General features: G+C 31.7%; 5 protein-coding genes across 5 annotated transcripts; 3 read left to right on the top strand and 2 right to left on the bottom strand.

The window, feature by feature from the left end:
* LOC104708638 (transcription repressor OFP13-like) lies at nucleotides 5157-6282 on the top strand. Its single transcript, XM_010425231.2, has one exon. It carries the CDS (start codon nucleotides 5342-5344, stop codon nucleotides 6149-6151), a length of 810 nt encoding a protein of 269 aa, XP_010423533.1. The 5' UTR covers nucleotides 5157-5341; the 3' UTR covers nucleotides 6152-6282.
* On the bottom strand, nucleotides 7672-9764 carry LOC104708637. The gene is made up of 7 exons (XM_010425230.2): nucleotides 9624-9764; nucleotides 9401-9512; nucleotides 8625-8708; nucleotides 8477-8516; nucleotides 8306-8374; nucleotides 8102-8211; nucleotides 7672-8012 (listed from the first exon to the last, which is right to left on the bottom strand). Exons 1-7 carry the CDS (start codon nucleotides 9652-9654, stop codon nucleotides 7874-7876), a joined length of 585 nt encoding a protein of 194 aa, XP_010423532.1. The 5' UTR covers nucleotides 9655-9764; the 3' UTR covers nucleotides 7672-7873.
* Nucleotides 13469-16163, top strand: LOC104708636 (basic leucine zipper 6-like). Its single transcript, XM_010425228.2, has 5 exons — nucleotides 13469-13798; nucleotides 14293-14850; nucleotides 15237-15312; nucleotides 15517-15643; nucleotides 15726-16163. The coding sequence occupies exons 2-5, from the start codon at nucleotides 14306-14308 to the stop codon at nucleotides 15908-15910; spliced, it is 933 nt and encodes a 310-aa protein (XP_010423530.1). The 5' UTR covers nucleotides 13469-13798; nucleotides 14293-14305; the 3' UTR covers nucleotides 15911-16163.
* Nucleotides 19301-21278, top strand: LOC104708635. Its single transcript, XM_010425227.1, has 7 exons — nucleotides 19301-19429; nucleotides 19514-19600; nucleotides 19850-20038; nucleotides 20159-20320; nucleotides 20392-20445; nucleotides 20596-20727; nucleotides 20834-21278. Exons 1-7 carry the CDS (start codon nucleotides 19340-19342, stop codon nucleotides 21209-21211), a joined length of 1092 nt encoding a protein of 363 aa, XP_010423529.1. The 5' UTR covers nucleotides 19301-19339; the 3' UTR covers nucleotides 21212-21278.
* On the bottom strand, nucleotides 21476-23419 carry LOC104708634 (charged multivesicular body protein 5). The gene is made up of 7 exons (XM_010425226.2): nucleotides 23235-23419; nucleotides 22806-22957; nucleotides 22599-22692; nucleotides 22435-22506; nucleotides 22232-22343; nucleotides 21932-22086; nucleotides 21476-21685 (listed from the first exon to the last, which is right to left on the bottom strand). The coding sequence occupies exons 1-7, from the start codon at nucleotides 23301-23303 to the stop codon at nucleotides 21632-21634; spliced, it is 708 nt and encodes a 235-aa protein (XP_010423528.1). The 5' UTR covers nucleotides 23304-23419; the 3' UTR covers nucleotides 21476-21631.

Raw genomic sequence — 23860 nt, 5'->3', positions numbered from 1 at the left:
AACTAAATCATATTAAATATAAACATGTGGTTCGTAAACGTACGTCGTCTCACAAGTCACACATGTTATAATTGTTGTATGGCAAATAAACATTCATACACCAACTTAATTATAATGTCGAAAGGCGTATAATTGTTATCCATCATAATTGTGAAGATTAGGATAAGAACAAACGAAAATTGTATTAATAATGAATCAATCATGTTAAGTTATTTTATGTTAAAATGTTCCATGACTATAACATTATATAAAAAAAAGATGTTTATGACTAGGAAGGTCGTAGACAAAAGGAACAATATGACAGGGAACTTAAGATACAATATGGATCTCCCACTTCCGTACCTTCTTCTCTTCTTCCACTTTTAAGTAACAAAGAGATGAAGTTTGGATGATATTGATTATAACTTAAATAATTTAGATACATATTATATTAGTGTGTTTCCACTGCATATGAATTTTGGAAGTTATGTGACAGTGTTTGATTTGATAGTCTATATTTTCAGCTATCGAAGTACGTCAAACATTCATTTGTAAACAGAAGTGGTTTCATACTAATAAATTAGAGTGATTTCTATATTCTTTCTTACAGGAATCAAAACTCTGTATTGATATGCAAATTCAATCGATATATCTAATCAATTTCTCAAATTAATTATTTTTTTTATAAAAACATGAAATCTCATAAATCTTCCGACACTTAATTTTCGATGAAGAGATTATTAATGAAGTGCGGGGTCAAGAAAGAAATTGTTTTGCTTTCTTATTCATCAAATCGTTTGAAAATTGAAAATAGAATAATAACAAGTCAAAATCTAGTTGAGAGAAGTAGAGAGGCGGTGCCCATGTGGCCTTCTTATTACATTTAAGTCCTAGGTACACACACATATACGTGACCTTAAAACGTTACATTATTATTCCAATTGTACTATTAAAGACTTCTCTAATTACCTTCACAACTATTTCATTCATAAATATGAACCCCTTTTAAGACGAGATCTCTAAACCCATCTATACTGTTGACAACAAAACTAGCCTTTATTGTTATTGTGAAATAGGAGCATCAGAAAAAGGACATTTCTTTGTTTTGAGTATTTGTCTCTTACAATATGTTCATACTACTGCATTCTAGAGATGAACCTATTCATCAGTAGGTTTCCACTTTGCGCTCATGCACATATAGCTTTGTTGAATGTGTACATAACATAACTGTGTATATAGATACATATTAAATATTTGGACCAAACAAAAGGGATCCATGAGGTATTAAGGACTTGATGATTTTATATTACTAAATTAATGATTAATATACATGTAATAAAACACTCATATGATACGTAGGTAGGAGGGTAGTATTATCGAAGACTAGTTGCCTAATTACTACGAATTTAAAGAACTAATCATGAGGGTCAACGGGGTACATGCATTGCTGGCTTTGCCTGTTGTTCGATGATTTCAAGTAATGCTCTTTTCATGCAATCTTGATAATCATATTTTTTAATCAACTAGCACTTGATTGTACTTTTTCCTATTCTTTTAAAAATATTCTTATGATCTTTTAATAAATACTAACCTTGCTGAATTATTCGTTACAATGTTCATTTTTAATTAGTAAAACTCCATACAATTATATGAGTAGTTTGATAATAGGTATAATTGATTAAGAGATCTCTAGTTCGACTATAGTATATTAGTATCCTAACAGTCAAATAAGTAAAACTTTTAACTAACCAAACTAGTTTAAACTTCTTTTACACCGAACCACAGTAATGATTCTATCAACTGATTTAGTTCAACTTCTTTATTTGTGCCAGCGTGTGCTTGATCTAAACACAATCCCAAGAGGAACCGATTTTCACAACAACAGTATTGTTTTTGGATCGACCTCTTTGTATGCTTTATCAAATTTCTGCAATATATTGAACCAGCCTCTATATATTTCTCTTATTACAAATATTTTGATAGAGAGGAAAATTATTTAGATACATATATTATAGCTTTATAGCTTTCTCTATTAAGTCTGGAAAATTTGTAAGGATTTTTTGGGTGCAAAGTCCGACGACATACGTATCAGTTGGTCGCACGAGCACAATATTCGTATCTCTTAGGTGATTCAACACTAGCGCCAAATTAAGTGCTGAGATTTGTTACTACAATCGACGCTTGGAAAAAGTAGTAATTCGCTTCTTAACACTTTAGACACTTGCACAAAATAAAAAATGTTTTAATCTTTTGTTCTCATATGCAAATAAATAATCCCTCCATTTTTTATTAGTTGTCATTTTAGAGTTAAAATTTTGTATTATAATACTTATCGTTTAAGATTTTCAATGCAAATGTTTGATAAATATTTCAACTTTATCCAACTATTTTAATGTTTTGACCAATAAAAAATTAAACGATATATTAAATATAAAACAAAAAAAATAATAGTTTTCTTAATTTATGTGAAACAATCTTAAACGACAAGTAAATTAAAACGAAGAGCATATATACCGAGAACTAAACAAAACGTAAATAAATACGAAGTAGTATAGTATTTTGACCATTTATCAAATCTACCTACTTAAAAGTAAGTAGGTAGTAAAATATCAACATCAAAAACATTTGAGGTAAATTTATTAAAGTACTTTATCATAAGTGATGGATTAAAATCACCGTTGAAGTAGTTGAGTATATTTACTTCTTAAGATTTCCTACAACTGTGCTTGGCAATTATTATTTTTCTTACTCTGGTAAAAAAAAAACTAAGGAGAATCGAGAAATAATTATAGTATAAAAATCGGTCTTTGGCAAACGGATAATAGATGGTTTAATTAAATTATAAGCAGCTTGATAAAATTAAGTAAAAGGTACAGTAATTTTTTTTAATCAACTGTATAACTACTGAGCGAATTCACAATTAAAATATGACAAAAACATTGTTGAAATTTTAAACATAAAAGTTGTAAGAACACTGTATAGTATTTTTCTATTATATATTTTTAATTGTAACAAGTTGAATAGTCTATCATAAACACTGTAGATTATTCAAATAACTGTCGAAACATAATTTAATGTATCATAAAGTTAAGAGTGGGGAATATAGTGAATTTTGGTAAATTTGGTCCCATAAAGATCTAGCAGAGTAGTAATAGAAGATGGCAATGAACAATTAATATATGCGTGATTCAACGGTGCACCCTCTTTAATTCCTCACATGAGTTTTGCACACAAAATCTCTCATATCTATTTCTTCTATATTTGTCCCGAAAAAGTTTATCTAATATCTTACGCAAATTAAGGCAAAACAGGAAAAAAAATTCCAAAGGACAAAATAAGTGAAGGTGTTGGTAAATAAAGTTAAAAATGTACGAGAAATAATGATGCACTTATTTCACAACAATGGGTTTCAACATCAGATTGACTCTTTTTGAATCTTTTTCTACTTTCAGTTTAAAATCTCTGCAACTCTAGAATATATTGATTATTCTTCTTCAAGGACACTTTTTCAGAATCTCCTCTCCCTTTACATTCTTGTTCAACCTTGATGGATCATATCTTTTTTTTGTTTTTACTAATAGTAAGAAAGAAATTCACCAAGTAAAAAAGTTGCAGAGATAACTGAATAATGTAAACATCTTTAATAAAATATAAATAACATGTTGACCAAGAATATTAGCAAGCTCACAAGTTAAAGTCTGTCAATAGCTTATAGGAAAGTCAAAACTGACTGCATTTGTACGATTTTTTTTGTTTTTTTTTACTAGTTCGTTTTACTAACGTGACATGTTAAGACTTTCTTTTTTGGAATCAATGTTAAGACTTGTATAAATGTTATACTTTACTTATAAATTATAGAAATTACCTGTACATCAATTTCAGAAATTTAAACATAATATTATTAGGGTTCTTAAAGTCGTAAAGAGAGAGTAAAATAAAAATGAGAAGAAGATTTGACAAGACGAGCCAATTGACAAGAATGTAGTACCGTCAATCAACCTTTACATATAAAATTATTTATATATTTGTTGGGATTTGTTATATTATATCTGCAACATTTTCTTGTAAGCAACCCGTTTTTAATGCTTTGTGTTCTGCACACTGCTTTGTCATTGGCTCGGGACTAACATTTTTATGTATGTGTATACATTTAATTATATATATTTTTTTTTCTTTTTTCGTTTGTCTTCAACCAAATTGAATGCGACTGCTGTGTTTTCACCACTACTATAACTCATACTTGCTCATGACTCATGAGTATAATTTTTTTTTTTTTTTTTTCATGACTCATGAGTATAATATTATCATCTTCAATTCATATAACAAAGACAACAAACATTCAAATTCCGATAGAGCCATTGTTTGCATAAATATTTTTTGTTAGTTCAAAATTCACCTCTCCAACAAACCCATGGAGCTAATAATGTGTTTATGTGTAAAACTTTATTAAGTAAATAATCTTTCTGTCTCACATTATAGATGTTTTGACACTTTTACATATATTAAGAAAATTTTTAGTTTTTATTTGTAAATTAATTTATAATTATTTTTTGGTAGAGAGATAAAATATAAACCGATAACAATTCAAAATTTTAAATATTTTCAATGATTATCTTTTGAAATTTACAAAACATCAATTTATAACAAAAAAAAATATACCAAAATATCAATTTTTGTGGACAGAGGAAATAGTTGTTTTCGTCCTACAAGATTGATTTTTATGTTCTTTTCTTTTTAAAAAATTTGTAAAAAGTTGGTTCTTTCATATAAAGTGTGTCTCTCAACCGATCGAGGGACAAGAAAGATTACCAATGATAATACTCCAAACACGCATAATCGCACCACTTTTCATCATTAATTATCAAATTTGCCAATGTCGATGTGTGTGAATTGCAAGCAAATAAAAATTATATAATTTCCTCAATAATTTGGAAATGATATACATAAAATTTTATAAATTTTAACGAATTATTTAGATCAAACAAAAGCCAAAAAGTAAATTTGGATTGTAGCAAGTACATATATTGGAAATTACTATTAAAAATCCCGGTTGAACAGAAACGAATCGAAAAAGTTAACCACAAAACAAAACAAAACAAAAACAAACCATCAACTTCAATCATCATAATTTTTTAGTTTATAAGACTTTTTAACAAATCTTGAAAATAAGTAAAAAAAAAAAAGCACTTTAGCTGTTGCAAATATTTTAACAATTAAAAAATAAAATAAAAAATAAAGAGAGACACATGAGAGAGTAGACCAGACCCACCAGTCTCTGCTTCTTCCCTCCAACTCCTTCACCCTTCCCTCTCCATTTATTACTAAACCTCACAACTCAACCAAACAAATCTTTGTACCTCAAATGGGGAAGACGAAGAAGATGATGAAGCTCTCTTCTCTATTCAAAGCCGGAGCCGGCGGATTACTCGCGGTTCCTCTCTGTTACAACAATGCCAAAACGCTTTCGTTCCGTGTCGGAGACGACATGATCAAGACGGTGAACTCTGTTTTCTTCGACCACAACCACAACAACAGCGGAGACTCTTCCGTATTGGAAGCGGAGACGCCTGTTTCTTGGTTCACCAACTCATCCGAGACAGCGAGTCACTCCACCGAGTCGGATCAAGACCTCGACGCTGAATCTCTAGAGATGGTCGTCCGTGGCGTCGTTAGATCGGAGCGTTTGTTCTTCGATCCGGGTGTCACGAGCTCGATTCTCGAAGAGACTGATCCCAAATCCAAATCCAAATCGAAGAAGGCGGTTGCGGCGGTGGGTGACGATGATGATCGAGACGGTTGCGGTGGTGTTTTGACGCCGCCGATCGAGGAGATCAGCGTCGCGGTGGCGATGGAATCTGAGGATCCGTACGGTGATTTCCGAAGATCGATGGAGGAGATGGTGACGAGTCACGGCGAGCTAGCTAAAGACTGGGACAGCTTGGAGTCGATGCTCGCGTGGTACTTGAGGATGAACGGGAAGAAGAGCCACGGCGTAATCGTTAGCGCTTTCGTCGATCTTCTCTCCGGACTCTCTGATTCCGGCGCCGGAACTACGTCGGCGTCGATATCGGATTCGGCTCGTTACTCAACCGCCGTTTCGTCTTTGCCGTCTTCGCCGTTATATTCTCAAGGTCAGACGGAGATTGAAGAGGAAGAGAGACAGAGCTGTTAAAAAAAACAATAAAAGATTCGGTTTTAATTTTTAATCTTGTTTTATTTTAGATTAATTAACCTTTTTTTGGATTATGTAAAAACTAATTAGAGGATTAAATATATATATATATATATATATATTTTTAGATCCATTTGTTGTTGATTTATTTATGCATAACTACACAAACTCATAAGCTAACACTATTTTCTACGTAAAAAAATCAGTTTGACTGCGTGTGAAACTCAACAAAGTTTACCAACAGATTCAGATAAATTTTGTTTAACAGTCCCCCTGAAACAGGAAAAACCAAAAATAAAATTATATACTATATGCTTTTTAAGAACATGTAGTATTAAAAGGACAAAATAATAGTAATAGTATTCATTTAAATATATATATATATATATATATAAATATATATGATTGGTAGTTTGGTACTTGGATGGTGATACTATATAAAAAACAAGACTTCACATAAACTACTAGATTATATAGATATCACGGTCGGATATTTCGTACATTAATGTAAATTGTGTTTTAATGATATGATTTAACATGTCATCTACTTTTGATTTGACACTTAAGAAGAGTATCATCAGGTTAGATATTTTAGCAGAAATGCTTTACTTTGTTTATCTATCTATCCATGCTAGAGTGCTGCTATTGCTATGTCTTGAAAATAAGCATATTAGAAATACTCTTAGTTTATGTTGTCACTTATGAGATTTCAATTTCAACCCTTTTTTTTGTAGAAAATAGATAAAAATACTGGAAATACGAGGGTGCATTAAAAAGAGAATGTTGGTCCATAGCAACGTTTGAATATTGAAATGTAACAAACAAAATGAGATTTGTAATTTGTATTTTTGTATTGTGAAGTGAATTGAGTAACACATGAGATGAGCGATGGTGGTGTGGTCAGTGGTCACATACACACAGACCCTGTGAATCCCAAAACATCATAGACCTACTTCTCTCTTATCTCTTTTCATTTATTGCTCTACTACATTTAATTTTGGGACCAACCTAGACGACGACGTTTAATGTTTTTTCGTTTTTCTTTCTTTACATTATTTATCTATCATTTTATATTATATTACTCAATTTCATATCTACGAAATACGTACGTATACACATAGGGCTGGCTGGTCCTCAGATCTATCTCGATCTCTACGAATTATAAAATTTGGGGCTTTTTAATTTTCTTTTCAAAGTGTAGAAGAAGTCTATAATCAAATATGTGAAAAGTAAATAAAAACACAAAACTTACAAAAATGAAAAAGTAAAACACCCAAAAGTTTCTTTCACAGAAGTACAGAACCTTTTTTTGTTTCTACTTACAAAAATCACTGTCTTTAATTTTAATTTTTGTAAATAGGGGCCCAAATACAGGTACACACAAAATCTAACATCTAGATACATACATTACGTCAAGAACGAGACAAAAAAAAAAAATTGGACACTCTAGATTTTGACAGTAAAGGCCCATTTGAGGAAGGTTCTTCGATTCGGCCCCACGTCGGTTTATTTTAATTTAGGAGAAAACAAACCAAAGGCTATATAACCAAAATCAGTATGGTTCAGGTTGGTGCAACTACAAAGTCTTTCCATCCATAATTCGTTATTGACCATACCAAACCATTAACATGTTACAAGTATCACAAAAACCAAACTGATTGAAGGAGTTCCTCAGATCCAAGGCACTACGATATATGATGATGTGTTTTGTATTTCCTTTGTTCAATGTGAGTCAGGATCTTTACCAAAACCCATCATGGCATGAGTCGCTAGCATCAAGCCTCTTCGACCCATCTCCATTGCCCGTCCAACTAACGGGAAGCTAACCGTGTCTCTGTTCCTCAGAGGTTTCTTGTCCCACCTTTATACATTATATTCACCAACAAGTTAGGGCAATGAACACTGATACAAGATAAGCTGTGAGTTTTGAGAAAGCAGGTTATATCTTACCAGTCTTCATGTCGCACAATCTTCCCGTTCTCGACATAGAGTTTAATGAGAGAGATCATATCTATGTTCCTTCCCATGATTTTGAATTGTTGTTTGTTGTCAATTAGTATCTGTGTTAACAATGTGTCTTTTTTTTTATTTATTTTAGATAATGAAAGGAGCTATAAGATCATGGTATGGTAGAAAAGAACAGAGGAGTCTAACCTCTTTCTTTCCAGGAGCGATTTCACTTTCTTGAATATGGTATTCAACAATCTTCGACTCACCAAACACCTGTAAGGAAAAATATGATGTGAGATTGAGACTTTGCAAGGAGATAATTCAATCATCATAGTAGTTAACAATGAAGTGAGGGAACGAGAGTTTGCCATAAACCTTAGGGAGTGAATAAAATGCTGATTTGATTTGCTTCACTCTGAAAGAAGCCAAGGGTTAAAAAAATTGAAAATATCAAAGTGAGGGCAAAAAAAAGATGATCTCTGCAATTTGCAAGCAAGGATACATAGTTGCACATATCACATACCCCTGAGCATGCGTTAAAGGGTCTTCAAACGAAGCATTTGGTGCATACATGTCAAAGTCTTTGGCTTTTGCGCAAGACCCGTACCTAAATCAAAATAAAAAATCACAAAATATAATCAGGATCCCTCATAAGTACAATTTACAAACTCAAATTTTATACAGTGTGATATGGACAACAACAAACTTCTGATATACCCTTGAATCAATTATAAAGCTTGAGAAGCAAGGAACAAAACTAAGAGTGAGTAAGTAAGTAAGTAAGTAAGTAAGTAAGCAAGCACTCAAATTACACCAAATTGATCTCTTTTGCTAGAAAATTACAACCACATTGATAACAACAAGCTTATGAAGAAACATGATTCACCGAAATGAACAAAACATATCCAGTTAAAAATTAAATGAAGTGGGCTTTTGCGCAAGACCCGTACCTTAATCAAAATCAAAACTCGCATCACCCTCATAAGTACAATAAACAAACTCAAATTTGATACAGAGCGATGTGTGATATGGACAACAACAAACTTGTGATCTACCCTTATGAAGCTTGAGAAGCAAGGAACAACTAAGAGTAAGTAAAAGCAAGCAGTCAACTTAATCTCTTTTGCTAGACAATTACAATCACATGGATGATGACAACAAGAGAAGCTTATGAAGAAACATGATTCACCGAAATGAACAAAACATATCCAGTTAAAAAATTAATAATCCTAAATTGAAACAAACGAAAACCAAAAAATTGAAATCTAAGACTAAATGGAGATGATGATAATGACTCACAAGTTGAGAAGATGAGGCATGATCTTATCAGCGAATCGCCTATTCGCGTTCAATTCACAAGCTCCTTTGCCTTCGCATTCCCATGCCGGATCCCTAACCGCTTCAGATTTATCTTAACCGAGAAAGAAAAACAAGGATCATCATCATCATCATCATCATCATTCATCATCCACACAGCACAGAACATCAAAAATAAATCAGATCGTACAAGAAAAAAACGAACCTGGATTCGGGTTCTGGTGTTGTTTCTCCATGGATGTAGAGATTTTTCCTGGAAAGAGACGATCGAGAGAGAGAGACAGAGAGATGAACAAATGCAAAACGAAATTGAAGCTCTAAGAGTGAAGGAAGGAAGGAGCGGAAACTGAGAGATGAACAAATGGATCCGTGGTTTAATTATAGCCTTCCACGTGGCACAATCTTCTCCATGTACTTTTTGTCTTTTTTTTCTTTTTCTTTTTCTTTTTCTAAACCGTTGATTATTATTATTCCTACGGAGAAAAATCAAACACGTGGTCCCTGAATTAGGTATTATTATCAAAATATAAACTAAGTATTTGTTAAAAAAAAAAACAAAAAAACTAAGTATTTGGATAAATTGATTAGGAGAGAATGAGTCACAAGGGAGAACTAATCACAAGATTTAGGTGTTTATTATAATCGTACCAAACCGTGCTACAATGTTTCTCTTAGCCGATTATTTTTGTTTTCAAACTCGATTGGATTGTGAAAATATATGAATTGGAAAAGGTCTCACTTTTTAAAACATTGCTCTAACTACTATTTAACCAGGTTTTTTTAAAACTAAGTTTTGAATCCACGCTATGCGTGGGTTTATTTGATATATTTTGATAAAAATTATATATGATTGATGACGGTAATGAAATATTATCTTATAAAAAAACTTTAAATTACTATTAAAGAAAAAATTAAATTTCAGATACACAATTGTTAAAAATATAAAAATCAGTTGTGTTTTAAAATCATGAATTTAACTCGACGTCCAGGCGAAGCGGATCAAACTGGTGACCTCACATATCCTGAACATTTCTTTGACCACCAGAAAACGGAACAATTCTATAATCATGAATTTATTTCGTTTTTCATATTTAATTGATCGCTATCACCTATGTTTTCGTGTTTTTATTCAATATTTTCTTATTTTTCATATTCTTTCTTGTCATTTTAACTGTCAAATTTTATGGTAATTGTCATCATTACTTTTACCGTCTGGTTATTCGTTATACTCTTCTTCTTGTTCTTCCTCGTCAACTTCTTCACATTCTTCCACTGAAGAACCTTTTTTTTAGACTACCACATAACTTGTTAACCATCCAACTCCAAGACCAAAATCATTTCTTTTCTCATAAAAATTATGCAATTCATAAAGACCAGCATATATAGTCAACACATGCACCCAATTATTGATAATTTCATCCATATACTTATTCAGTTTTAGATCTACACGGTTTGAAACTTCTCAAACCAAAATCATTACTTGCAGAGAAAGTAATATGAACACATAGATAGTTAAAACAATATTTATGCTTTTCGTCGATCCTTCTTCTTTAAACTCAAATAACATCAAATCAAGGTCTTGCGACGTCAATCCTTATTTCTTAGATTTGAAAATAAAAAATTTACTGCAAAAGTATCAAATCATCTGTAAAGTTATACACAAACATGTTTTACAGCTCATAAGATATATAAATCACAAACGGAGATAAATAAGATATTTTCAAGATATTAAAAATTCGATATATAATATTTAGTAATTCTTAAACTTTTAAATTTTTAATAGAGATTAAAATTTTAAAATATTTCAAACTTTAGATGTAGTTTAAATATTTGTAACATTTTATTTTTTTAGAGTTAAATATTAATGACACTTTAACTTTTTATAGAGTTTAAATAGTTATAATTTTTTAACATTTAATATTCTATAATAAATATTTAAACCTTTGTATATTTTAATTTGCTAAAATAAATCAAATAAAACTTTTAAATTTGGAAACCTAATAAATAAGCATAAATCAAGCAAACCTGATAAATTTATAGTTAAAAACATATTAGTTTTATTTATAATGGTTCTCAGCCATTGTCTAAAATTTTCTAGCCGATGTGAGATGTTGTAAATATTTCTTTTATTTCTATAGATTCTACTTTTTTTTTTCTAAAAAATCTTAATAGATAGATTACTACTATATTTTCAAAAATGTTATTAGTGAAATATTTAATTCTTATTGATTTTTTAAAAATCCTATATGGACACTTTTAGAAGTTTATAGCTTCAACTTTTTATTAGTATAGATATAATGTCTTAAAATTTCTATGGAGGTTAAGTAATTGTAATGTTTTAAAACATTCTATGAAGTTTAAATATTTCTAATATTTTAACCTTTAAAAATTTTCAAGTTTCAATATTTATAATATTTTAAACTGTTAAAATTTAAAAATTATAATATTTAAATTTTTTTTAAAAGCTAAGAACTTTTAAAAGTTCCAATATTTATAATATTTTAAACTGTTAAAATTTAAAAATTATAATATTTAAATTTTTTTTAAAAGCTAAGAACTTTTAAAAGTTCCAATATTTATAATATTTAAACTTTTAATTTTTTTAAATATTATAATATTTTTTGAAACTTTTTAAAGTTTTAATTTGATCAAATAAAAAACCGGATCAAACCGAATAAAACTTTTTAACTTGGACGCCTGATAAATCAAGCTTTAATGCCCATTCGTTGTTGGAAGCATATTAATCTTATTTATAATGGTTCTGAACCATCGTCTAAAAAATTCTAACCGATGTGGGATATTGTACATAGTTTTTTTATTTCCATAAATTAAAATTTTCCTTTTTCTAAAAAATTATGTAAATTTTTAAAATGTTAACGAATGTCATGTCAAATCCTAATTGGTCTTTTAGAAAATATCTTAATATATAAAATTTTGGAAATTAAAAAAATGTTAATTAGTGACATGTCGAATTCCAATTGGATGTTTAAAATCCTATGTGGACAGTCTTAAGAGCTTATAGCTTCTACTTTTTATTAGTATAGATTGGTTTTAAAAAAATTTCAACTATAATGAATCATTATAAATAGTGATTTTCTTTAGAAAAAAAAAAATTACGCTATCAAAAACATAATGAATAGTATTACAATGTTGAGAAAAATGTGACTGCTATTTAATTTCTGTACAAACACACACACACGTGTGAGTTGAATGAATGTGCAACTTTGTAGATTCCAAGCAAAGATCAATGAATAATAATAATTGGGATATGTAATAAATTTCGTATCTAGGATAAAGTATACGTTAACTATAAGGTGACGACTTCTCTTCTTTTTCTGCATCATTACTTTCATTTTCATTTGTAATCCACCCACCCTAGTTGTTATTGTTAATCTGACCCTGTTATAGAAATGAGATCACACACAAAAGATCTCAAACTTTGCGTAAACCAAACGAGTGCTGGAATATTATTACTGTAGATTGCAGCACAGCTGTTTTTTTTGGTCAAGTCTATTAGTTTTAAAACTTAAAAATCTTTGACCCGATATTGGAAAAAGGCAAAAAAAAAAGAAAAAAAAAGAGGATCTCATTGAGTAATTTTAAATATTTTCGGATCATCATTATTCATACCAAAAAAGAAATAATAATAATAATAATGAATTGAACCATAACAATATTGAAATTAATGTGTTTGAATGGCATACTCATATATTGAGATGACCTAATTTTGACAAGGGAATGAGATCTGATCGACTACAACACCTCTCTCAATCTATATTTATTGATATACACAAGACACTCAAATCTTCTTGACTCATTGACTTGACTCATCATTGATTCTTCCGGAACGTTCTTGACTAATAAATGTCAAAAAAGAAAGAAAGAAGCCAATATCGTCGTAATCAATGTGAAACACACAAAACAGAACAATAATAATTAAAAAAAAAGGTACGGATGGGGAGATGGGTCAGGTTTACTTGACCGAACCAAAGAAATAAAAACCCACAAAAGGGCCCAAAAGAGGCGTCCGTACGTACGCCTCCTTCTCCAGCCAATTGGGGTTTTTTTTCTTTCTTTCAATCTTTCAATTGTGTCTGCGTGCGTAGTTTTTATACATTCATGATTCCTCCTCCTAATATACGCAGGGCTCTCAGCTCAGCTGTGAGAGCAAATTAAAAAAAGGCAAACGAATAAATTCTCCTCCTTTTTTTTTAATTTTGTTGCAACTTGGGAGCTTTACTGACTAATTACCCTTAGCTTCTCCTACATTCTCGTTTCGCTCTCTTTTACTCCGCATTGCTCCTCCTCCTCCTCCTCCTCCTCCTCGTCTCTGTCTGTCACTCTTTTATCTTCGCCGCGTTTATATTGGTTTTCCTCGAGGTAAAATAATAATAATAAAACTCTCGACGACGATTCAAAAGTTTAATACTTTGGGTTTCTGTTTTGATTCCTTATGACTGACTCTTAATAATTATTCGATTCAAAGAACCAACAAGGGTTTTTTTTTTTCTTTCTTTCTCTGATTTCAATGTCGTTTTTGTAATGGGTTTTGGGTAATAACTGTTTCATTGATTCGTTGTTCTTTCTTCTTCTCCTTAAAATTTGTGTTTTTGTTTTTGTTCCTTTCACTGTTTTGTCGTGTGGGGTTAGAACAAGAATGCTTGTCGGATTTCACAAATTTGTTTTTTTTTTACTAATTAAAGTTTGTTTTTTTCTTCTTCCTTCTGGGATTGAGGTTTCTGTTTGATAGCTGACACTAATCGAAAAGCTTTAAAATTTGGTATAGCTGAAACTTTTCATTGCTTAGAGAGCAGCTATAGCTTCTAATGAAGGTTTTTGGATTGTTGCTTTTTTTTTTTTTTTTTTTTNTATAGGAGTTTCTGAATCATGTCAAGGCCTGCTCAGCTTCCTCCTCGTTGCCCGATTCCAAAGAAGCTGTCTTTGAATCCGGTTGCAGATACGTTTTACTCTTCTTCCTCACCCGTTGAATCATACATTGGTCAATACAAGTCTTCTTCTACTCAAGATTCCAGGCTTGAGGATCAACCTGCTTGGCTTGATGAGTTGCTCTCTGAGAAAACTGATGGGATGATGCTCCCTGGAGGTGGAGGTCCTCTGCGCCGCTCTGCTAGCGACTCTGTTGTCCTTTTGGGAGACATCTCAGCTAACTTTTCTGGTTTTAACCAAAGTGAGGATGAAGAAAGTTTGAGTTCTGAAGCTTGTGGGGAGTTGGAGTCTGCTTGTGTATATGGTCCCAACTCGCCAAGAGCTAGGAACAACTCAAGCTTCAGTAACAACCCTATTGCCTCGGCCTTTTCGGATTATGGTTCTCAGAAACCTCCTCAGAACTTGGATGCTACGGTGAAAGGGATAGATTTTTTACCTGTTGGTGACAATGCTTGTGGTTCAATGGGCATACCAAATGCAAAAAGGTGAGAGAACATTAAATCCTCTTACGGAAATATTCTCTAACATCGATACTTTATCGTGGAGACAATTGGTTCCTTTAGAGTATTCTGTATCAGTTAATGTTACTAATATTCATGTTTCAAGTTTAGTCCCTTAGCTCTCGTGTAGTACCTCTGTATCTAGTTCTAGGTTGTTAGTGAGACGAAGAAATGAGTGGGAACTTCCATATCTCTGGTTTACACCTGGCTTTGATGATGGGGTTTGTTATGATTATTGGCAAATGTGCATGATATATGTGTGTGTGTGTCCACGAGAATGTCTTAGAATGTCCAGTTTGGTACCTGTTCATTATCTTGCTGTGTCATATGTTGTTGATTCGTTCTTCATTTCTCAACCTTCGCTCTGCCAGGAACCCGGGACAGCGTTCAAGAGTTCGTAAGCTCCAGTACATTGCTGAACTTGAGAGGACGGTAGCCATGTTGCAGGTATAGATTCCATTAAAGTTTGTGTGCTTTCTTAAAACTAATTGGTTCTGGTCTCCACTGTATTGGTTATGGATCAATGTACAAACTACAATGCTGTATGGTAGATCTCTGTGGCGAACGATCGGAGTTGTTGGTGTTACGACATTGTTTAGACACCTAGCACACTGAATATGGTAGTAAACTAATAGCAATCTCGTTTTGCAGACAGTGGAAGCTGATTTATCAGTGAGAGTGGCTTCACTTCTTCAGACACGCGCAACGCTGTCCCTGGAGAATAGCCAGTTGAAGCAGCAGATGGCGATACTTAAGCAGGACAAGCTCATAAGGGAAGGTAAATAAAAACATGCACATATTCAAGGATTCTGGATCACAGCTTGAGATCATTCTACTGATTGTACCAAATTTTTCTGTAGGTGAGTATCAGTTACTGAAGAAGGAAGCTCAGAGATTGAAATCTGGACCGGGATACTTAGGGAGCAATAACAACAATAACAGGCTGGTCAGATCATTTTCTGCTGGTTCAAATGTAGCTCCAAGGACAGCTTCGTCCCACTTGGACTGGAACTTGCTAGATCTAACCAAGCTCAATCTCAACTGAAAGACAAAACCCTCCACAAGAATAAGTAGCTTAAAGGAATTCAGGAGTTAACAGTTCTCTGTTTGAAAAAAGGACAAATCTTTGTCGATTTGTATAAATATGATTTAGGAGTATAAAGTATCCCACTATATTGATCGAAACTCTTTGTTTTAGCTAAAATGTTCTGATGTTGAAGGTTCTAGTGAAGACATTTTAACGGTTCTGACTTCCAATGTCGTAGCTCACTGTGGAAAAACGTATTTTTATTTTTATTTTTCTGGCACACTGCATATGTAAAAGGACGACAAACAAAGAGGCGTGTTTCTTTTTTAAAGTTTCTTATTTTGCTAATAAATACATAGATTCATGGGAATAATGGTTCGGGAAAAGGGACATTTTTTCAGATTTTATGTCGTTGAAACTGTCATTATCTAAGGTTCTGGACAGTAGGCCGTCATGTCATTTAGGCTAATACCTATACGGGTTTCCAGATAACATGACAACGATTGATCACCTATTCGTTACAGTATTGAAAAGCTTGAGAATCTCTGTATTAATGAAGGATTCTCTTTTATTGTCAGGTCCTTGGACCAGAGTTGGTTAGGTTATACTTAATAGAATTGTTTCAGTGTTAAACGTTGACTATGATCTTCTGGTAAGGCTTACTACGCCAAATCGGCAAGCTGGAGCCGCAGTGCCGTGCCTCATGTATATTGAAAAGGGCATTTGCCCAAGGCCACATGATATAAAAAAATTTGTAAGGCCACATATATCTTTTTAAGTTAGCTTATGTATTTAGTTTGAAAATGTGTTTACACTTTTTATTTTAAAAATCTATAATATTTTGTTTGTTATTAATTCTTCTTATTTCATATTTCATAATCTTTTATTTGCATTATTAAAGTATTATATAATTTATTAAATGTTTGAAGGAAAATGAAAAACTACATAAGTTGGAAACTTGTATTAAAAATTTATACGAAAAGATAATATTAATTAACTAACAAAATGCTAATGTGTAATAACACATAAAATAGACTCTCAAATATTATGCCATCTATTTTTTATTGTCACATTAGCATTTTGTTAGTGTGGTTGCAAATTTTCAACTTTCATGTAGTTTTTCATTTTTACTTTCAAACATCTAGTACATTATAAAACACATACATAAAAATATTTACTTATGTTTTGTTTATATTTTGCATATGTTTTGCTTAGTTTTTGTTAATATCTATTCAATATTTCAAAGAACCAAAAAATGACTAATTTGTTGTCATATATAAACAATCACACCTACAATTTATATTTATATAAAATTTAATGTAAACTATACTCAATGTATCAAGCAATCAGATAATTTTTATATATGTAGATGATTTTGTCATAGTCACAAAATATTATAAATATATAAACAATTAAAAATACATATCATCTATGTTTATGATGGGTAACCATCTAATATATATATACATATATACTTATCATTTTTAACTTTAAAAAAAAAAAACAAAACTATTTTTTTTCGCGCTAAGCTTGTATGAACCTAAGCATGGCAATGGCTGGAGGGTGGAGACTGGTTCAACCCGTGGCTTTTTGGCTTTTTGACGTCCCACGAAGTAGCATGAGGCAGTGATGAACAAGACGATCACAAATATAGCTGCGAAAATAGCCATGAGAACCAGAAAGTGAGACGACTGAGAGTCGATTTAGGGAAATTTGGTTCTGTACCGTTGGCCATTTGGAAGGTTTGAGATGTTCTTAATTTAAACTTTGGAGTTTAGACTGAGCATTTCGTGTATTTTATATATTGAAGTTTCAAATTCTTAATGATTGAATGTCGTAGAACGTTAGTTAGACTGTCAATTTTACAAACAACAAGGTAGAAACGTATTACTTTATGTTTTGACCTTGATAAGGTAATACATGCATGTTAACATATATCGGATGTTGAAATTAAGAAAAAAGGCATAATTTTATGCTTAGAGGAAAACTATAGGCTTCGCATCTTCCATTCAAGCATTTAACTGAACTCCATTGACCCACTACCTGCACAAGCTTTCGGTGCGTTAGAGAAGAAGATCAACGTTGAATTACCAGAGTATTTTTGGGCAATTTCAGTTCCTCATTGGACTTGTCGCTCATCACCTCCTTAATGCATCATGCATGTAATGTAATTTACCAAAAAATGTCTGGTGAAGACTGCGACAACATTCGCTTTACCCCTGTACTCTGTTGCCTCTCAGTTTCGCATATAATGCCAAAACATTCCTTTCATCGCATCTATGACTGTCTGTATGCACCCAAGTCTCTTCTGATTGGTGTTGTATGAAAACACTATTAACAAAACTAATGTATAATGATATCTTATTCAAAAAATTTCTGCTGACTCAATTATTAATAATATAAGTCTGATATAAAAAACAAAAAAAATCTGATGTTAAGATAAAAATGCATATTAATGTCATCATGAACTAGTAAACAAAAAAAAAAGTCCTAACTTTGTTTAATTGACGGTTCCTCTTCTTCTTCCAAATTTAAGAGAGACTACAACTACAATCATACTTTCTCAATTTATTCTTTGTTAAACTTTTCTGTTTAAAGAAAAGATAAGTATTCAGAGCATCTAAACAATTTTTGTTTGTTCTCCTTTGTTTCAACAAAAATTGTTTAAATATATTATTAATATTTTAAGTTTCGTAAAAGTTTCTCATATTTGAGGTTTCGTAAAAGTTTAAATATATTACTAATATTTTAAAGGTCTTCTAACTTTTTTTTTAAAGTTGAAATATTTATTATATTTAAACTTCTTATAAAGTTTAAATATTTATAATATTTGAAACTTCATAAATGTTTAAATATTATTAATATTTTAAACATTTTATAAAGTTTAACTTTCTAAAAAATAGAAATATTTATAATATTATTGTACCCGTATTTTTTTATGCATCTATTGAGTAATATATGTCCGCTTTTTAAAATTTGTATTACAATGAAATGTATTATAGAATAATTTAAGATAATTAAAAAATAAATTCAAATAAAAATGAAAGGAAATCATATATTTATGTTTGAATGAGATAGAAAGATTTCCTTATTTTTTTAAAATCTTACTTATAATTAATTTTGAAATTTTTGGTTACTAATATTAAAGTCAATGTATTGAATGCTAATTGTTTCTAAAGTGATTTTTTTGTCAAAAATTGCTGTAAAAATACTAGTATAGATGCATATTAATGTGGACCAATAAATGCATATTATATATTAAAAAAATAAAGTGGACCAGTCAAGAGATAAATAACTTTTTTCTTCTGTTTTTTTTTCTTATAAAGTTAAGTCACTAATGGACCAATAAAGAGGAATTACTTATATATATATAGGTGTAAAATTGTAGTTTTAACAAGAAAAAAAAAAGTAGAAAGAAAAATTCTAGAATATTTATCTTTTCAATTCATGGATTTTGTTCTGAAACTTGTTGCGTTCATACTCATAGTTTATGTAGCTCAATCTAGAGAAACTATGAGAGATTTGAAATCCTTCAAGGTAAAATGAAAGAAGAATCCTATATATACACATCCAAATCTTAAAATAATATTTGTAGATTAATTAATAATTTTTTTTTCACAGTTAAATAAGAATACCATATATGATTGTGTGGATATATATAAACAACCTTCATTGAGTCATCCACTACTCAAAAACCATAAAATTCAGGTATTGTTCATCAAACTATCTTTTAAAATACATGTTTTGTCATCTTGTTAACCTTATTCATTTTGGTCTATGCATCTTTTGTTGTATAGAATAACATGTATACACATGGTCTAGAATAACATGTATACACATGGTCATCCCATATCAAATTTAATTTTAGTTTTATGAAAAAGAGAAAAAAGATAATATCTAATTTTGTTTTGTGAAAAACCTCACTCATATATCATATACCTATGTATTTTTGAGCAGCTTGAACCATCTTTCTCAATCTTCAAACCGAAAAACCAAATTAAAACTGGAGGTGAAAGAAAAAAAATCATTGAGTGTCCTAGTGGAACAGTTCCTATACTCAGAAATACGAAAGAATATGTCGCAAATGCTCAATATTGGACAGAAAAACATTTTAACCCGTTTACCGTCGAAAGTCATGGGACACATGTAAGAGAATTCACTTAAAATTTTGATTTGCAAAATATGCATATTTTGATTTGCAAAATATGCATATTTTGATAATGTTTATGATAAGATAAGCGTATTATCATTTTTGAAAATTTGGAGATTGCTGGAGTAAGATCACAAGGTCAAGGTCCTTACCATGGTTTGGCAGCTTGGATGAGTATGCATAATTTGAACATTAGTAAAGACCAAGCTTCGTATGCTAGCATATATGTAGGCAGTGGAGTTAACAACAAAGTTAACTTTATCCAAGCTGGTTGGATGGTAAATTCAATGTTAATATTTATTTTAATTAAATTATTATAAAAATTAGAATTCACTAATTTGACTCCTAGGTAAATCCAAAATTATTCGGTGATGGACGGACATGGAGTTATGGGTATTGGAAGGTATATTTATCGTCACATACTGTATATACACTTTTCATGTGTTTAATAACATGATATGTGGTATACCATTTTTTTTAAAAAAATTGATATGTGAATTATTGTTAATAATCGCATAATTTATATTAATATATTCAGACAAAATAATAACAGGGAGCTAATGGAGCCGGTTGTTACAATACAATATGTCGTGGTTTTGTTCAAGTGTCAAAAACTGATGTTTTAAGTGGACCTTTACCTTATGATCCCAAAGGAGAATTGGGTATATATTTTAGTATCATACAGGTAAATTTTCTTTCTTTTTCTTGAGGTCACGTAACATATGTACTATACTTCTCTAGCCTTAAATATTAACATAGTGTGTATTTTCAATTTTTGATATTTATTGAAGGATAAAGAATCAGGAAATTGGTGGATAGCAGATGTAAACTATACCGAAGCAGATAAACAAATAGGTTATTGGCCAAAAGAACTGTTTGATCTTATAAGTAATAGTGTAGACATGATTGGAGTTGGAGGAATAGTTCAAGCTTCTCCTTCTGGTGTTAGCCCTCCAATGGGTAACGGCCATCTACCAACTGAAGATGACAATGCGTCGGCACGCGTCAGAAAACTTGAAATCTTGGATTCCAATTTTGAGATCCAGGAAAGTGGTAAATACAAGTTAGAAAAATTATTAGACAACGATAAATGTTATGGCTTAAAAGGTGGAAAGAAACCAATTTTGTTCACATATGGTGGACCTGGAGGAGCTTCATGTGGAATCTAATATTATAGTAAAATGTATGTATTTGATTATTATAACCCCTAAATAATTTGGACTTCATCATGTTTCATGTTCGGTTCAACTTCTCAAAAACTTCATGTTTTACCAAAACTTCAGTTTAAGTTTTTCTTTGTACACAACAAACTTCAAATCCTAACCAACGGTTCTCACAAACTTTTAGTATACATCATTTAGAATGCGATGATGTTGTAGACATATGTGTTTGATTAGGACGGAATGCACATGATGGATCTGTGAAGGTAAGCATGGTGAAAAAAAGAGTTTCAAAGCAAAGAGATTTTGATATCGAAATCAAGTCTATCAGAAGATATATGCGCTTGATAAACCATAGATGGAATTCACAATAGAAGTAGCTGGAGATGAATATTTATGCACACAAAGAGGTGTGAAAAAAACGAAATTTTAGCCCCGAAGTGATGCACGTGGTACTGCCGGTAATCCCCATTCATCCTCAGCCTGTTCATCATCAAAACAACATCATAAATCAGCCATACGTGTCCAAGTTCCACATAATATGCAGAGTATTATTGTGTAAACAACGTATGCAAATTAAAACATTATCACTGATTTTGTAATCATGCAAAAGGTGGAAATAAAGACTCAGCCTCTAATAACTTCCTCTACAACTAAGATAAGTGTTTCATTGGAGGATGTGCATATTTGCGAATAAAATTAAAAAGAAGAAAGTCAGAGGACACTCACTTGAGCTCGTCCAGGTGGAGCGCCTGTATGCCCCATTGGTGCTGCAGGTAAGTTGAGTTCATCAGCAAGATCCGGTTCTTTATCGGGTTGGAGATAAGAAGGCACACCGTCTGCTTCAGTCTCATTTCCCATGTCAGCTTCAAGAGCATCAAGCTCTGAAACCACAAACCCATTCAAAAAGTGTAAGAGGAAACACAGGGCAATATTTTCTACCGATCCCAAGCAGCAAAAAGTGGATTTCTAAGAAAATGTGAAGGACAGAGAGAGTAGTCCAAAAAAAACACAAGAGGAAGAACTTACCGCCAATAAGGTCATCTTCATCAATGTCATCAGGAACATTGTAGCTCCTACCCAGTGTCTCTTGAATCTCAGAACTCTCATCCATCAAGTCCATCATATCATCTTGCAAATTCTGTGTCATACAATACATATATCATAATCAAAAACAATATCAAGGAAACAAAGACAAAAGAGCTTCTTGAATAAGGTAGTCGAAAACATACATCAATATCTTGAATCTTGACGGTTTTCATCATTCCTTTCAACTCCTTGTTAGCAGATTTAAGCGCTGTCATCTGCAAAAAAATCATTTACAACAAGAATCATACGAGATTCATATCAAGAAACACATCCAGATTTTTTTGGGTTCAATAATCGAGAGACATACAGTTTGTTGAGCATCTTTGAGACCTTCAGCAGCAAAAGAAACTTGATCAAGGTTAAAAGTCTGATTATAGAGCATGTCACGTTGTCCTTCATACCTAAACCAAAACAGTAACAACAGTTGGTATTAAAACCCAAACCCAATGTCAGAAGCAGGGCAATTCACATAAAAGGAGATGATAACAGAAAAAAAAAAGAAAGAAAGACAGACATCTTCTTTTGCTTGAGAACTCTCATAGCACGAGCTTTGATAGCTTCTTGAGCAGGACCAGGTCTAGTCCTTTTGATCTGTTCCTTGTATTTGCAAAGCTCAGCATCAAGCCTCTTAACTTTTTCTTCCACTGACTCTCCTCTTTTATTGATCTGAAACACAAAAAAACACATCAAAACTAGGGAATCAACTCCTAAGTAGTAGCTCTTCTTCAAAGTTGTTCATCCATGATCTAACCCCAAAGCAGTTTCATCTCAACACAAAACCGAAACTCCCAAAGCTGACTGAAATCAATAAAAACCCAGAAATCGACGGCTCTCGAAGTTCGAACCCTAAACAAATCCGTAATTCTCCAACATTCTACCAAAACGAATTCGAGACAAAAAGCTAATCATGATTAAAGGAGAGAGAGAGAGAGAGAGGAGGAACCCGATCAGAGGCATCTTGAATAGACGGTGGAGGCTCTTTGTTGTTCTTCGCACCAAAGATTCTCTTCATCTTTTTCTTCCCCAACAAAATCAATCAGATGAATAGAGAGCAGAGCAGAGCAGAGAGCTACAGAGATACAAAAAAAGCCTTCTCGATGACAAAAGCAGATTCAGTCGGACATGTTTTTTTACTTAATTTCGTATTTATCGATTGATTTTTTTTTTTTTAAACTTTGTTATTATTTTTTTTTTTATTGGTCTCAATGGTAACTGCGGTCTAGGCAGCCAAATCTGTCTGCGGTTTAAACCACACTATTTTTAAGGTGGATAGCAGACTGCTGTGGACAAATTCTATTTGTATGCAAAAGCAATCTGCAATTAGTCCACATTGGTTTTATTTCTGTTTCTTTTGGATCGTACCACTGCGGACTGATAAAATGGTAAATAAAAAGTAGTCTAATCCGCATATGGATTCGTATGCCCCAACCGCTGCAACCATTCACACTCTATATAGAATTTTATTATTATCAGTCTAAAATACATTAATTTTTTATTATTATCAGAGAGGAAGAAAAGTCTATCTCCAAAGAAAAACATTAATTTTATTATTGCCAAACTGAAGAAAGC

The sequence above is a fragment of the Camelina sativa genome, chromosome 8 (assembly GCF_000633955.1).
Source record: "Camelina sativa cultivar DH55 chromosome 8, Cs, whole genome shotgun sequence".
Classification (NCBI taxonomy): Eukaryota; Viridiplantae; Streptophyta; class Magnoliopsida; order Brassicales; family Brassicaceae; genus Camelina; species Camelina sativa.
Note: the sequence above shows the minus strand (reverse complement) of the source record. Positions and strands in the feature narration are given on the sequence as shown.

Bases quoted from the DNA above. Each gene is read 5' to 3' on its own strand.
- LOC104708638 (XM_010425231.2), top strand. From the start codon at position 5,342: ATGGGGAAGACGAAGAAGATGATGAAGCTCTCTTCTCTATTCAAAGCC.
- LOC104708637 (XM_010425230.2), bottom strand. From the start codon at position 9,654: ATGGAGAAACAACACCAGAACCCGAATCCAG. The intron at 8,517-8,624 runs GTATGTGATATG...GGCTTCTTTCAG, and splicing joins CCTTTAACGCATGCTCAGGG to AGTGAAGCAAATCAAATCAG. The intron at 8,212-8,305 runs GTTAGACTCCTC...TTGTTAACACAG, and splicing joins TCGCTCCTGGAAAGAAAGAG to ATACTAATTGACAACAAACA.
- LOC104708636 (XM_010425228.2), top strand. From the start codon at position 14,306: ATGTCAAGGCCTGCTCAGCTTCCTCCTCGTTGCCCGATTCCAAAGAAG. The intron at 14,851-15,236 runs GTGAGAGAACAT...TCGCTCTGCCAG, and splicing joins GGCATACCAAATGCAAAAAG to GAACCCGGGACAGCGTTCAA. The intron at 15,644-15,725 runs GTAAATAAAAAC...ATTTTTCTGTAG, and splicing joins GGACAAGCTCATAAGGGAAG to GTGAGTATCAGTTACTGAAG.
- LOC104708635 (XM_010425227.1), top strand. From the start codon at position 19,340: ATGGATTTTGTTCTGAAACTTGTTGCGTTCATACTCATAGTTTATGTA. The intron at 19,430-19,513 runs GTAAAATGAAAG...TTTTTTTCACAG, and splicing joins GAGATTTGAAATCCTTCAAG to TTAAATAAGAATACCATATA. The intron at 19,601-19,849 runs GTATTGTTCATC...ATTTTTGAGCAG, and splicing joins TCAAAAACCATAAAATTCAG to CTTGAACCATCTTTCTCAAT.
- LOC104708634 (XM_010425226.2), bottom strand. From the start codon at position 23,303: ATGAAGAGAATCTTTGGTGCGAAGAACAACAAAGAGCCTCCACCGTCT. The intron at 22,693-22,805 runs GTCTGTCTTTCT...GTTTTGGTTTAG, and splicing joins GTTCTCAAGCAAAAGAAGAT to GTATGAAGGACAACGTGACA. The intron at 22,507-22,598 runs GTATGTCTCTCG...ATTTTTTTGCAG, and splicing joins TCAAAGATGCTCAACAAACT to ATGACAGCGCTTAAATCTGC.